Source organism: Vitis riparia, chromosome 19, assembly GCF_004353265.1.
Source record: "Vitis riparia cultivar Riparia Gloire de Montpellier isolate 1030 chromosome 19, EGFV_Vit.rip_1.0, whole genome shotgun sequence".
In the NCBI taxonomy this organism is placed as follows: Eukaryota; Viridiplantae; Streptophyta; class Magnoliopsida; order Vitales; family Vitaceae; genus Vitis; species Vitis riparia.
In genome coordinates, this window is record NC_048449.1 from 1856067 (window position 1) to 1871272 (window position 15206).

The 15206-nt window shown below is 36.0% G+C and overlaps 2 protein-coding genes across 3 annotated transcripts; one reads left to right on the top strand and one right to left on the bottom strand.

Moving 5' to 3' along the window:
- Window positions 1-101: 101 nt before the first annotated feature.
- Window positions 102-4998, top strand: LOC117908774 (14-3-3-like protein D). Its single transcript, XM_034822501.1, has 7 exons — window positions 102-224; window positions 332-638; window positions 724-811; window positions 3192-3301; window positions 3436-3584; window positions 4141-4187; window positions 4587-4998. The coding sequence occupies exons 1-7, from the start codon at window positions 164-166 to the stop codon at window positions 4587-4589; spliced, it is 765 nt and encodes a 254-aa protein (XP_034678392.1). The 5' UTR covers window positions 102-163; the 3' UTR covers window positions 4590-4998.
- Window positions 4999-5119: 121 nt separating this feature from the next.
- On the bottom strand, window positions 5120-10929 carry LOC117908773 (UDP-N-acetylglucosamine 1-carboxyvinyltransferase 2-like). Of its 2 annotated transcripts, none has more exons than XM_034822499.1 (6): window positions 10326-10927; window positions 6761-6911; window positions 6345-6626; window positions 6094-6265; window positions 5883-5961; window positions 5120-5793 (listed from the first exon to the last, which is right to left on the bottom strand). In XM_034822499.1, the coding sequence occupies exons 1-6, from the start codon at window positions 10868-10870 to the stop codon at window positions 5595-5597; spliced, it is 1428 nt and encodes a 475-aa protein (XP_034678390.1). In that variant the 5' UTR covers window positions 10871-10927; the 3' UTR covers window positions 5120-5594. The 2 variants fall into 2 exon arrangements, with proteins under 2 accessions (XP_034678390.1, XP_034678391.1); XM_034822500.1 differs by having other exon boundaries at window positions 5605-5728; window positions 10326-10929.
- Window positions 10930-15206: the final 4277 nt, after the last annotated feature.

The following is a 15206-nucleotide window of genomic DNA, read 5'->3' on the forward strand; positions in this document are numbered from 1 at the left end:
CGTCATCCAACGCGGGTCCAAGCAAGGTCAGATTGAGACCAACGGAGTGGTCCGCCACCAAACGCGCCTATATATACTCTGCAGACCTTGCTCCATTTTTCACTCCACCATTTTCTCTCTCAATTTTCCCGAGAAAACTAGAGAGAGAAAGTAGGGATCAGTAATGGCTCGCGAGAACTTCGTCTACATCGCTAAGCTCGCTGAGCAAGCCGAGCGATACGACGGTCAGTGTTTCGTCCTTTCGCTTTCCAGATCTGCTGTTTTAATTTCGCTAGGGCTAGGGTTTCAGATTCTAACTGGATTTCACTCTTTCTGCGAAAATTTTGTGCAGAAATGGTGGATGCGATGAAGAAAGTGGCGAAGCTGGATGTGGAGTTGACTGTGGAAGAGCGGAATTTGCTTTCGGTTGGGTACAAGAACGTGATCGGAGCGCGAAGGGCTTCCTGGAGGATCCTATCGTCGATCGAGCAGAAGGAGGAGGTGAGAGGGAATGAGCAGAACGCAAAGCGGATCAAGGAGTACAGGCAGAAAGTGGAATCTGAGCTGTCGGGTATTTGCAGCGATATTATGACTGTGATTGATGAGCATCTGATTCCGGCTTCTACGGCTGGTGAATCCACTGTTTTTTACTATAAAATGTAAGGAATATGTTTGAGTTTGGTGCATTTTATTTCATTTGAGTGCTTTGATTTTTGTAGTAATTTCAGGGTTTGGTTGTTTCAGGAAAGGGGATTATTATCGGTACCTGGCGGAGTTCAAGACCGGCAATGAGAGGAAAGAGGCGGCTGATCAGTCTCTTAAGGCATACCAGGTATATATGCTTTTGTTTCATTTGAGCTCGTGCTGTTCTTTTATGAATTTTGTCCATTTCTGTTTGCTTCGCATGTGGGAAGTATCTAGCATGCTAAGGATGATATGGGTGAAGCTTCTATTGTGTCGGATTGTTGTTATGAATTGTGTTGCTTGGTATAGTTGGATTTTCTTATTGGACTCTGAATTAATCCTTTTTCTCCACAGATGTAATCAGAACTTTTCATTGAGGGAGAGGATTTTCTTTTCTTTTCCTTTCTTTTCTAAGTTTTGAATTCCTTTCTGTTCTAAAGGAGGATGCTACTTTGCAACATATTTTCTGTCTAGAACCGTCTCTGAGGTACATCTTGTCTGCATATTGGATTATGTGCTCAGACTTTTGATTATGCATCAATCAAAGTAGTCTTTCTAGTTGAGAAGGAGGTTTGCTTCATTGTGAGCAGTCATTTTGTCTATCAAAAAAAGTGAGCACTCATTTTAGTGGGCTTGAAGCTTTTGAAAGTTATAAGTCATTTCTTCCAGGTTCTCAATGTTGTGACTCTTTGGTGATTATGTTATTTGTTGTTTTTCATACCTTTACTTGGACACTTGAATTGCTTCCCCTTCCCTAAGATATTGGGAACTCAGTATGACCCCATTTTACATGTTTGCCATTCAATAAATTTTTAGAGGCATGGATATGGGGTGACATTGCTTACATTTGATGAAACTTGCCACTTTCCCTGAGAACTATTTTTGAAACCTCTAATGCTTAATATCTTTCCTTTTTTTATTGGCCAATTGAACAAAAAAAAAAAAAAAAACTATTGTGCTTCTGCTGAGAATCTTTTGAACATTAGTAGGTAGAGGTCTTTTGTTTCACGTAATTCATGCTACACAGGCATGTTTTTCTGTGGCCATCTATTCCAGATCATCTGCATTCCTCCTAGTAGAGCACTCAGTTCGTGATACTATTTGCTTTACAAAAGCCAAAGATTATCAAAATATAGAAAAGAAAGTTGTATTTTACTGGTGGGTTCCCCCCCGCCCCCCTTCAAAACTTAATGTGGTACAAATAAGAAGTATAAAAAGTCATTTCTTGATCTTCCCAATGAAATGAAGCTGTTGGTGTTTTTATTTTGAGGCTTGTGCTCTCAATTGAAGAAATTTTTTAGTAGCTTTTCCTCCCACTTTCAACCCGACCAAGTTGCCCTTATAGTTTTCCTGGAGATTGGGAGAATAAATAATCTGCCTTTCTTGCTGTCACCCTACTTTGCAGTTAGAACATCAGCAAAAGAGATGGTACTATCTGCCTGATGCATTGCCCTCCCTTGCAGGTAGAGGCAAAGCAAAAGAGTGATGTGTTTGGTTTCCAAAATGTTACTTTAGTGTCATTATATTCCACTATGACCCAGTCAAACTTTTCCTTTGCCTTTGGAGACTCCCAAGTGGAGCTAACACTCTATTATCATGAGATCACTCCACTTCATTGATCAAGAGAAAGCGTAAACAATGATACAAGCAACAATGTTGAATTGAATCTTAGCATAAATGTATCAGTAACCTATGGTATGAGGAACTTACTGAATTTTGTAGACCAGTTCCTTAGTTTCTTCTTATTTTCTGGTTGTTCTTTTTATTTTTATCTGGGTGGTCCTTGTATATCATCTGTATTAGGGTTTACCCCCTTATCATGCAGTATGTGTTGCCTCTATCTATCAAACAAAAATCCAAGTGTTTTTTCCTCCTGCTTTTGAAGGCAACATATTGTGTCTTTACTAACATGCAAGATAACATTCAACATCGCAGTTAATGCTTTATTATAAAATCAGTACTATTTGAGATCAGCAATTAAATGCTCCTCCACAGTTTCTGTTGTCACATCTCTGAACTGAGATTCTGCTGCAACCAGAGATTTTAAATGTCCCTTTGTTGTTTCTGATTTTTTTTTTTTAAATTGGAAAAAAAGGTGCCACCTTGCAACTCGATAATCAGCTGAAGAAGTCCTTCCTGGTGACTAGTGGGAGCATTATACCATTTCTCCTGTTCCTGCCTTGATGTGGTCCTTGTCAAATTTGAGTAGTGTGGAATTTTCACTTTTCCTTTAGATCATTTGAGTAGGATTGAAATCAAATTTTAAGATAAAAGAAGTTAAAGAAATATCAATGATGGAAATGGTTTAAATTCATTCTAACTTAAATATGGAACTTGAAAAGCATTATCCTCTTGGAAAACCGTTTTTGATATGGTAAATTATTAAAAAAAAATGGTAAGGACCAATAGTGAGATCCTTTTTCCCTGTAAATTCATTTCTTTTCAAATCAGGATATTGATTTTTTTTTTTCTTTTTTGGTATTCCTTAATACTAAATTTGTCTGTTATTTCATGAATTTGTTTTGCAGACGGCTTCTACTACTGCAGAGAGCGATTTATCCCCCACTCATCCCATCCGATTGGGTTTGGCTTTAAATTTTTCTGTCTTCTATTATGAGATTATGAATTCACCTGAAAGGTATGCTTACAATTATTTCATATTTTTGTATTATGATGCCTGATCTATAAAGTTCTTGTACGATGGAATCTTTTTGTTAAGAAACAACAAATTTTATTGCAAGGAATCTTATCCCATGGTTGTTTGTTTCTTAGGGCTTGCCACCTTGCAAAGCAAGCTTTTGATGAAGCTATTTCAGAGTTGGACACCCTTAGCGAGGAATCTTACAAAGACAGCACTTTAATTATGCAGCTTTTAAGGGATAACCTTACTTTGTGGACTTCTGACATCCCTGAGGATGGAGGTAAACGCATAGTCACTTTAAATTTTGAGCTGTTTGATGTCATTCCTTTGTAGTAATGTGGATGTTCCTGTCAGGGGGAGAGGGTTTGAATTGGAAGTTCTAAATGTAGTCCTTTTAAGACTTAAATGTTGCAAGAATCTTTGGGGTCCTCCTTAGGTGACCTTTTTGATGTGGAGCCAATGTTTAGTAAATGATTGATGGGAGATCATTCGATGACTAGGAATTCACTTTGCCTCCAAATATGCGCGTCATGTGCAAGAAAGACAGTCAACTCTCTTTCTTAGTTGTATTGCTATATCCAAGTCATGGTCTGTAGCGTTATCTTTGATATTGATTGATGATTTTAAATGTTCCAGAAAATTTTATTAGCAGCATGGGTTTCAATATATTTGAAACCTGGTTTTTTACGTTTACCTGCTTTTTTCACCCGACTTGTTTTCTTTCTAGGATCATGTTTGTGCTTGCATTTTGTTCACAACTTAAATGCCATACTTGTTGCTTCTAGCATGATTGGTTGGGTTATTTATTTGTTCCGTTGCATTATTTATCCCTGCAGAAGACCAGAAGATGGAAAGCTCTGCCAAAGCTGGTGGAGACGATGAGGTGGGTGATTCCATTACATCATATTTATAAATAATTTGCCTAGGCTATGTTTAGTTCTCAGAAAATGTCAAGAAAAATGCGAAGGGAAAAAATAGAGAGGAAAAATAAAGTGAAGAAAAATAAAAAATAAAAAAGATTTAAAGGTAATAATTATTTTTAAATGTTACTTTAAACTTGTTTCATTTATTTTAACTTTTTTTATATATAGATTAAATAATTTGAAAATATTTAAATTTTTAACTAGTTTTAATTATATTTTGATTTTATTTCATTTTTGCCACAGTAGTACTAAACATGAAATCATATTCCTTTAACATTCAATATATGTGGTAAATAATTTGTTTCACATTTAAGCTATGCAACATCTCTTTACATGTGAAACTCCTCTTTTAAATGCAGTGAAAAGCTGAAGAGAGGAGAGCCTCACAGCCCTTTATTGTGTGAACAGGGATAAAGGATGATTCCTAGGCTCTCTGGTGTTTTCTGGATTACAGAGGATTTCAAAATTCTCTCCTTTGTTGTACCTTATTGTTGTCTGGTATTGTTCTTAATATTCTGTAGATGTCGGGACAATTATCAGAGTTTTTCATTTGCATCCCCCTAGCTTTTCTCCTCTCCGCCACTCTCGGACGGACTTTAGAAGGATTGGCGTGGTTGCTTTTAGGTTGCTTTCATTTCATTTCTTTTTCTTTTCCCCCTTTTTTATATTTCTTTTTTCTCTTTTTCTGCCCCCTTTTTTTCAAACTTAAAATGCAGCATAGTTCAAATGAGACTCTTATGATTTGGCTTGTCTCCATTTTTTCTACTTCAATGCTCGTCTTTGCTTCCCAATTCTTGATCTGATAATTCCTTATGCATGCAGCATTCTTCTTTCCTGTTTTGTTTTTTACAAACTGTTTCCTTTTCTGAATAGAGGTTGGTGCTCCTAAATCTCAATAAAACAAAGAAGTTTGATGCATTCATGATGATAGGTTTTTGTTGGAATCCACTAGGTGGAAGCATGCATCACGATCCAGCACATAGGTTCTTTGAAATCATTATGTAGGTCATTAGCAAGGAATAAAGAATAAAGTAGCCTCTGCTATACTCATGGCCATTTCTTACTTTCACAATTTCCCTAGGTATCGAAGGGAATAAACTTGCCTCATACAGGAATCATGGGATTGAGAATGATGAATATTGGAACCCAAAAAAAAGCTAAACGGGAAAACTTTCTAACAAACTTCAACAAGGAAAAGGGGTTGGGGGATTGATGATCATGAATACGCACTCGTTTCACCATGTTGATGAAAACTCCATACAAAGGTCTCTGCAGGTGAGCAAGTGGGAACGGGGTTGGGAATCAGGTGGCAAAAAAGGATGAAAATGGACCTGATCTTTTAACTTGTGAAGCTGTTATCAGAATCGCTACAATGGAGAAGCGAGGGGAATCAATCTTTTGATATCAGCACCTAGTAACCGAAGCTTGGCATCTAAATTCTCGTAACCTCGGTCTATATGGGCAATGCCACTGATTTCAGTTACTCCTTCTGCAGCCAACCCTGCCAAGACAAGTGATACGCCGCCTCTTAAATCCTTTGCAACGACGTGAGAGCTGAGCAATGCACTGGCAAAGGGAAGGATGCGGTTCTAAATACTTGAAAACAAACCTCAATACATGAATTATAGAATTCCATACTGGGCTAAGCAATGTACCTTCCTTTCTCCTTGCCACAAATCACTGCAGTGCTCCCACAGACCCGAATTCTGGCTCCCAGCTTTTGCAGCTCTCTTACTGCCCAAATGGAAGAACCAAAGTTGAATCATTCAAGATGGATATGGCATAACTAATAGAGACATTCTAGATTTGACAGGGGAAGATCATGAAATTTTATGTCACATTGTGTTTCATTAGTTACCCACATACCATGACCCATTCGGTTTTCAAACACAGTTTCTTCCACTATACTCGAACCATCGCATGTTGTCAGCAGCACCATTGTCTGAGGTTGAAGATCTGTAGGAAACCCAGGAAACGGGCACGTCCTAACATCAAAGCCTTGCAAATTGTGACCAACATCATCAGGAACCGCTGAAACCTAGAGTGTTGATCAATAGTAATACTTTGATCAGAAAACAAAATAACCATTAGGCAACCAGGAGAAGAAAATTTCATACCTCCAAGGTATCATGGGCACATGTGATTTTGCAACCAGCGGCTAAAAGCTTATCTATTAGACATGCTACATGAGAAGGAATGACGGGAGACATTGAGATGGACGAGCGAGTGATAGCTGCAGCAAGCATGAAAGTGCCTGCTTCGATACGATCTGGTGGTACTACACATTCAGAACCATGCAACTGGTTTTTTCCCTTTATGTAAAGGGTATCACTCCCAGCTCCTTCCACACATGCCCCACTGCCAGTCAGAAAACGAGCAAGATCAATCACTTCTGGTTCCTGTGGTGAAAAATTCAGGATGGGAACCAACTTCAATAATGAAATTCAAAGCAACAGACAAGACAGGCACAAATGCCCTGGCTTCATCTTTACAGCAAGAAACAGAAATTTGAGTATGATTCTTCACAGCATACTTTAGCAACATTTGAAAGCACGGTCACTCCATCAGCCATACATGCTGCCATCATGAGAGTTTCGGTTGCTCCAACACTGGGGTGATCGAGTTTGAACCTCCCTCCAACCAATCCTCTGCCATTTGCCGCTTGTGCTCGCACTTTCCCATCCCTGCAATGTAACACATAGGTTCATCTTGGTCTCCTCCTCACATTGTTCAACAGGATGTCAATTCTAATACAACTAGATCCTCTCTATGGCCCAAGTTCATCATGTATGGGAATTTGACCTCAGTTTTTCATACCCATTTATATGTTCATGATGTTATTATAATTTATAACTTAAGGCAATTAATATTTACATTATAAATTCTATTATTATTAAATCGGATAGGGGAAGAAGTTCTTGATACTATATATGTAGTAACCACGAAAATGTGTTTTAAAGCTATGAGGGCTTATTGGACCCAAAACAAACAATATTTATATAGGAGGATGTGGGTTATAACAAAATGGTGCATAGGACTTTATCGCAATCCCATGAGACACAATAAGGACATTGTGTCTACATGGGGATGATTGTGATATCCCACATTAGATACGAGAAGTTCTAATACTATATATGTAATGAATTCTTTTTAACCATTAAAACGACTTTTAAAAATCGAAAGGGTCCATTGGTCCCATAACTGAAAATATCTACATGGGAGGAAATGAATAATTATAATTATACTAAAATTCACATAATGTTAAAATTATAACTAAACTCACATATGTTTTACCTTGTTGTTGGAAGTTTATTTCAAGTGATAAGAAATAAATGCAGTATAAATTATGAACTGTGCTTCAAAGAGGCAAACGAGCCAAACTACTTTTTAACTTACTAAAACAGTTGACTATTGTTTGGAACCCTTAGGAGAAGCACACCAATAAAGTGATTAAAATCAATGAGTGACATGGTGCTTTTAAGGCTCAAGGTGTAAGTAACACGAATGAAAGGCTAGAAACAAAGGGGGGGAAATCAAAGTCTAACAACACATCAAAGCACAAAATAAAACATGCTTGAAAGCATAAATACTTGAGATTTTATAAATAGTGCAATGATTTTGTTATGGTAATGACATGGGATCCAAATACGTGTAAAGGGATTTTCAATAAAAGATACATGGTGTCTATGAGGAATACAACCATCCCTAAACCAGCTGTCCATAGAAGCAGTCCCCATAGCAAGAATTTGCATGCACAAGCTTATTTCCATCTCGATAAACAAGATTCCTAAATACCATTTTAGTGTGTGTCATATTTCACTTAGGTTACGTTTGGTTGCTCAGATTAGAAAGATATTATTTCCATGGATATCTTATCCTATGTTAATATTTGGTTATGTTAAGGAATTAAAGATCGGATAGGAAAACATATCTCATTCCAATGTTTGGTTACTTAATAAAACGATTGGATATGAATATAATATTTTTTTAATATTTCAACTATATCCTTATATTTTTTTATATTTATAACATTACATTTTAAATATGGATGAAAAATATTACTATATTTAATTAAAAATATATTTAAACATGAAATTTCTCATATTACGAGAGATTATACATTATTTTTCATATATAAATAATAATAATATCAATCAATGTTATAAAAAATAATATATCAATCAATTAATGAAACCTTAATAAACATTTATTTATATAAATAACAAAAGTCTACAAAAACTAAAAATATCAAGTTGCTCATAATATCATAACATTAATATAAATATATAAAAATGAATTATGGTGGTTCAAGCTCCACTCAACAAAATACAAGTTTTTAAAATACATCCTTCATAGTGAGTGATTTAGGTGGAAAAAAAACGAAAAAAAATAAAATAGAAAATGTGGAGGAACCATGCTGAATACCAGCATCTGTCCCTGTTCTTCTCTCACGATCTCCACATTTGGGTTTACATATCTTTCTCTAAGCTGTAATCTCTTTCTACTTGGGTTAATCTGCATCTTCTCTCTATCTTTTCCTCTGCATTTGGGTTAATTAGCATCTCTCTCACTAAACATTTTTGTTACCATCACATTCTCTTACAATCTTAGTAAATCTTGCTTGTACTATAGCTTCATTTTTATTTTATTTTTTGATCAGTTGCTTGTACTATAGCTTCATAGGAAATCAAAATAATCAAAACCTGTGAAACCCCCAAACCCTTCCCTCGCAATCCTTTGTTAGATCAACCTCATCCTTTGTCTCCACCCAAGTCACCATGGTGGAGCTCAAGCAGCAGACTCTTACCTCCCTCTCCAAGCTTTCAGATAGGATATAAATTAAAAAGAAAATCTAAAATGGCAAATAGTGAAATCCAGAAAAAGAACAAGCCCTAGAAACTCTAACAAATTGCCCATCCAAAGCTTCACTGGTGGTTAGAGGCAAGTGACATCTCTTGGAAATCCTCTGAGCTGCTTGCAACTCATCCATGGCATGTCTAAGCTCTTGTTGGCATGCTGGATTTAGTTTGTCATGGGGAAATGAGATGGGATTTTCTTGGATAAACATATCCCATGTTAATACATAGGATTTTTAAGTCCCTCATAGGGGGGATTAGAAATTTGCTCCGGATTAGTAATCTCCTTTTATTTCCTATCCGGTCCAAATCCAAACACCAGAGGGGGGTTTTAAATCCTATCCCCTTGTTTAATCTAGTCGACCAAACACGGCCTTAGGCAATTAGGCTCCACTGTTTTAGTATGACTTTCTCCCTTCCATATAGATATTGTCCACTCTTGTCTAATGGACTTTTACAACTTTAAAATGTGTTTATACAATTAAAAGATATATATATAGTGTTAAAACTTTTTTCTTCTATCCGATGTGGGATATCACTTTCATAGTCAATCATTTATGCTCATCAGTCACACTAGGCAAGTGGATTGTGGATTGATCCCTAAAATTCCAAAATTTTCCTTAAGTTTCATATCATACAAAAACACCTGAATTTACCAAATACACATCTGTAATCCTCCAATACACTATTAGGAATAAATTCCCAAATTATTCCAAAAATTATGGCATGACAATGCATCTTGCTTATGTTCATAACATGAATCGCTTTTCTTTTAGGCTATGTTTGGTTTTCCGGGAAAACACAAAGGAAATAAAAAGTAAAGAAAAAACAAGATTTATAGCCAATAAATTATTTTTTATATGCATTTTACTTATTTTTCATGTTTTGTATAAGATTAAATAATTTAATAAACCCAAGCACGAGAAAATCAATTTCCTTAACATCTTTTTTTCTTTTCTTTGTTTTTTACTTGGAACCAAACATGGCATTAGTAAACTACTTCTTCCATTTTTGCTAAATCCTTCCCCATATTATATCAATTACCAACGAATTCGCGACCATCCCAACCACAATTAATTCCAGAATCCCACCTTTTTTATTATATGAACAAGGCTCTTCTAATAGTCCAGAAAATTTCCTAACAGAACTCTAAACACTTAAACCCCACAAGGAATTCGGAGGAAAAACAATGAATTCACGGAATAACTCACTATATATGAAAAACCCAGTAAGTAAACTTACCCCAATTCGACAATGGCGCCGAGAGCACGCAGCCCTCTAATGTACAAATCAACTGGGCGAGTCCCAATATCACACCCACCGGGCAAAGCCACCACTGCCTCTCCGAACCGAGCCAGCAATGGCCCAATAACGAAAAACCCACCTCGAATCTTCCCAATGTCCTCCGGACAAGGCTCTACGGACCCAACCCCGTCAGCGTTGACCCACATTTCGCCATTGCAGGCTTCAATTTCCGCACCCAATGACCGAAGAATAGAAGCCATAGTTCGAGTATCGGAGAGGTTTGGTACCCCGTGGAGCTTGGAAGTGCCGGAGCAGCAAAGAGTGGCGGCGAGGATCGATAATGCGGAGTTCTTAGAGCCGCTGATTGGGACATGGCCGGAGAGTTTGCAACCGCCGGTGATGGTGAATTTGGGGTCTAGGGTTAGGGTTTTGGGTGGGGTTTGGAATTGTAGATGAGAGCGAATATGGGGTTGTTTGTGGAAAGAGATGAAATAGGGTTTTGTAAGGTTTTGGGGACAGAGAGTGGAGGAGGATAAATCCATTGACTGGATTTTCAATCGTTGTCCTTGGAGGCAATGCCAGATTCAAAAAGCTTATCCAATCCTTGCTTTTTTCTTTGTTTTTTATTTTTCTTTTTCTTTCATAGAATAAACCGTCCGAATTTTGAGTTTAAATCCAAAATAATCCATTTATTGAACAAAATGGTAAGAATAGTACCAATTTCAAAATATTTGTCAAACTAATATTTTGTATCCACGTAAGTATTCACATAGATTTTTTTGTTACGTGTAAAAAACCACTTGATTGGTGAATGTGGTTTTACAATTTTCCTTAAAACCACAGTTAATAACTAACTATGGTTTCAAAATTATTTTTAATTCAAGTCTGTTTTAATAGTATTGTGATTTTAATATTATTTTAAAAATATTATAAACAGTTACAGACGGTGGTTTTACAATTTTCTTTAAAACTATAGTCACAGACTGTGGTTTTACAATTTTTTTTTTTTAAACCACAATCACAGACTGTGGTTTTATAATTTTCTTTCAAACCACAATCCATAAGAAACCACAATTACTAACCGTGGTTTCATAAATATTTTTAAAGGGGACTCATGTAATCATAACTTAAAAAAGTATGAGATTTTATAACTTTGTTTTTTTATTTTTAATTTTAGTGTAAATTATGGATGTACCAAAATTTCTTAATGATGTACCAAATTTCCTTAAAGTTCGTTTCGGAGTGGGGAAAATTTCTTATAACTTTCCATTATCAGTTGATGAAAATTATTTTTTTTACAAATTATCCTTAATAAATTTTTTCGTTACGACTATTTTAAAATATATATATATATATATATATATATATATATATATATACACATATATATCTTTATTTTTTCATATTTTCCTTGAAATTTTGAGAAAATAATTTGGCCTACATGCATTCCCATAAAAATTTATATATTTATTTGTTTTATGAATATTTTAACATATGAATTAAAGAAAAATATTTATTCATATTAATTTTAAATTTTAAAATAACTAAACAAATTGTTTATATTATTTTAAAATTTTATATTTTCCATATGAAAATTAATGCCAATGATTATGATTTTAGGTTATTCCTTATCAAATATGATTTGAACTTATATCTTGGTTAAAATGTATAATTTTTTAATTATATGAAAGAAAAAATAGGTAATGGTTGTAGCAATTTGTTTAGTTAGAATTTCTTTCATTTAGACTTTAGGATGCATTTGAGTTTTATTTGTTTAAATTATCAAAGAAACAAGTAAATAACATAACATCACTAATTTGAATTAACATTTTATATAACCTTAAATGTATGAACCAAAGTATTATAGTTCTACAAACATGAAAAAAACTCTTAATGTGTCCCACATGATGGAATCTTTCTCTTTCGTTATGAACATCTACGGTAGATGACCATATTTGTTGTATCCATCTGTGCTATCTGAAAAGTCTCCATCTCTATAGACTGTGACACATCATTTACATGACCTATCGAGTTAGATGGAACTAGTGGAGGTAGTACTCGACGTACATGTGGAACTCAATGCCCTCTAGGTACCCGTACATGTAATTGTGCGGCATAAGTTGTCCCCTGAAGAAAAGTTAGAGGTGCAATGGACTTTGTAACAGGTGGAGGTGCAATAGACTCTGTAACAAGTGGGAATGCAATAGACTCTGTAATAGGTGAGAGTGCATCTAATGATATAGATGGTTGGGATGGAGGTGGAAGTGGAGGTGAAAAAGTCTGTATAGATGTAACACGAGGGAAGAAAGTTAAGTCTAATGATATAGATGGCTCAACAGGAGTAAGAGTAGATGGTATGGTAGTCTCAAGTCGAGATGAATGGGCTGGTATGGATACATCAGGAGGAGAGAGTGGCGACTCTAATGATGCAGATGGTTGAAATAGAGAAAAGGTAAATGTGACTGGTGGATATAAGGGTTGTACCAAAGTAGATGCTAGAGGTACATGTCGGTGACCAGCTCGATGACCACCTCTCCCCCGAAATGGGTGGTACCCTAACAGGCGTAATCAATGATAGCGGTCTCATGGATGACCTTGAAGATGTGAATGGCTCATGTGTCGAGTGTACGCGATGGTCCTCTCCTATAGCACGTAAAACATCAATAACAATTCAGTGAGTTTCCTCCAAATCATTTGAAATAGTTATCTGCGATACAGCAATGATCTGTATAAGAAAATGAAACATGAGGCATTTGCACATAATTTAAGTTTAACATTCATTAAAAAATGGTTTTGTGTCTCAAATGGTCCCACCAATAACTCAATGGCAAAAGTTGTACTATGGAACCTCATATGATCTCTATGCAAAACAAGTGCGATCAAGCGTCACATGATACATCGATACCACTACATATATGGATCATAAAAATCCATGGTAGTAATAGTAAGTGCTAAAGTACGATTGCATAGTATAATAATGTTGAACAAATGATCTAAAATCAATTGAACGAAAATGACATGTCGCTAGAATATGACTACATGGGAATCCATATATGAGTGTTTTGCCACATGTGCATCCATGCTCATGTAGGTTAACACGATATGTTCGCCCACTAGATGATGTCTTTTTACTACCCCTACTGGCCTTTAAATGAAACAATAAGTGGTCATACAAAACAACCTCATGATAACCTACCTTAACAACATTTGCATTAATCTTAGCATCAACATAAGGAGTGTTTTCTTCACCTGAAACAAGTCGACTAGCACCATGTTCTCTTCTTACAACAAAGTAACTATTAACTCGATAGAATGTCAATTGAACAAATGTGGTGATAGGAAAGCTTCATGCACCCTTTAAGCACACTATTGAACACTTCTGACATGTTCGTAGTCATTTTGCCATATCATCGACCTCCATCATGTGATAATGCCCATTTCTCAAAGGGAATAGCCTCCAACCAGCTGAGTGTGTCTTGATTAATTCTCCCAATTGTGTCCATATGCATGTTGAACTTTTCTACCTTAGTTTCTAAGGCGGCTCTGCATAAAAGTTGTTTCAAGCATTTGTTCTTAGAGCGAGTCATAAAGTTGCTAGCAAAATGGCGCATACAAATCCGATGATATGCATTTGGCTCAGACCAACCAAGATAAACATCAACAAACGCAGCTATAATGCCCGGATGACTATCAGAGATAACACAGAGACCCCTCCTTTGAGTTACTCGATTTCTAATACATGCCAAAAATCATCCCTAACTATCAACATTTTCACTCTCAATTAATGCAAAAACAAGATGAAACAATTGATTATTTCCGTCACAACCCATGACAATCATTATAGTGCCCTTATACTTCCCATGCAAATGTGTATCATCAATAGTTAGCACATGATGACAATGCTTGAATCCTTCTATGGAATGATGAAATGCCCAAAAGACTCACTGAAATACCTCTTCATTTCGCATATTACCTGGGAATGTTTTAGAAATTACAACACAACCTGGATTTGCTTGCTCTAAGGCACCAAAAAAATGTGGCAGTTTAGCGTATGATTTATAGAAATCACCAAACAAATTAATTAATGCTTTACACTTGCCTTTCGAAGTCGTAGTGTGTGAGATCCGGTACCCGAATCTTTCTACAACACTTGCTTAAATGGCAGCCACTGAAAGTGTGAATTGTGTCTTAATCATTCCCTCTATATAGGCGGCTATCAGGTTTGAGTCTAACTGATGATGATCTTGGTTCATGCAAGGATTGACACATGTGTGTGGGCCACCATATTTGTTGATCTCAAATAAAGATGTCATTTTAACAACCGTAGCACGAAGTCTCCAAGGACATTGAAACTGTTCAGCTTTCTTGCATCTTAGGACCAACAATTTCTTTCTGGATGACAAAACAATATACTCTTGGAGCGAATTAATAGAGTACATCTTTACAGCATGTTGTAAATCTCATTTGGAATTAAATATTTGGCCAACTATGAACTCTCCGATTAGATGTCCCGTAAGAGTGTTTCCCCATGGGGTCCAATCACTTTACACATGACCAATGTTTTCAACATTTTCAAACTGTGGTGATGATGCCAAATGATATTGCATTGGAGATAATTCAATTGGGTCATCTAAATCCTCTGTATCTGGATTGTTTGACAAGTTACATCATTCCCCATCCACAACCACATATCTCATTTATTCTCTTTCAATTGTCTTACGAACAACTAAAAAAAGGCGAGCTACCTTCCTTATCCTGATTATCATCATTATGAACATCCTTGGCTTCTACACTGTCATCATCACATTGTCTTCCTTTTTCGTCTTCCTTATCCTCTTCTGATCTATGCTCAAAAGTAAATGGATTTTGAACATTACT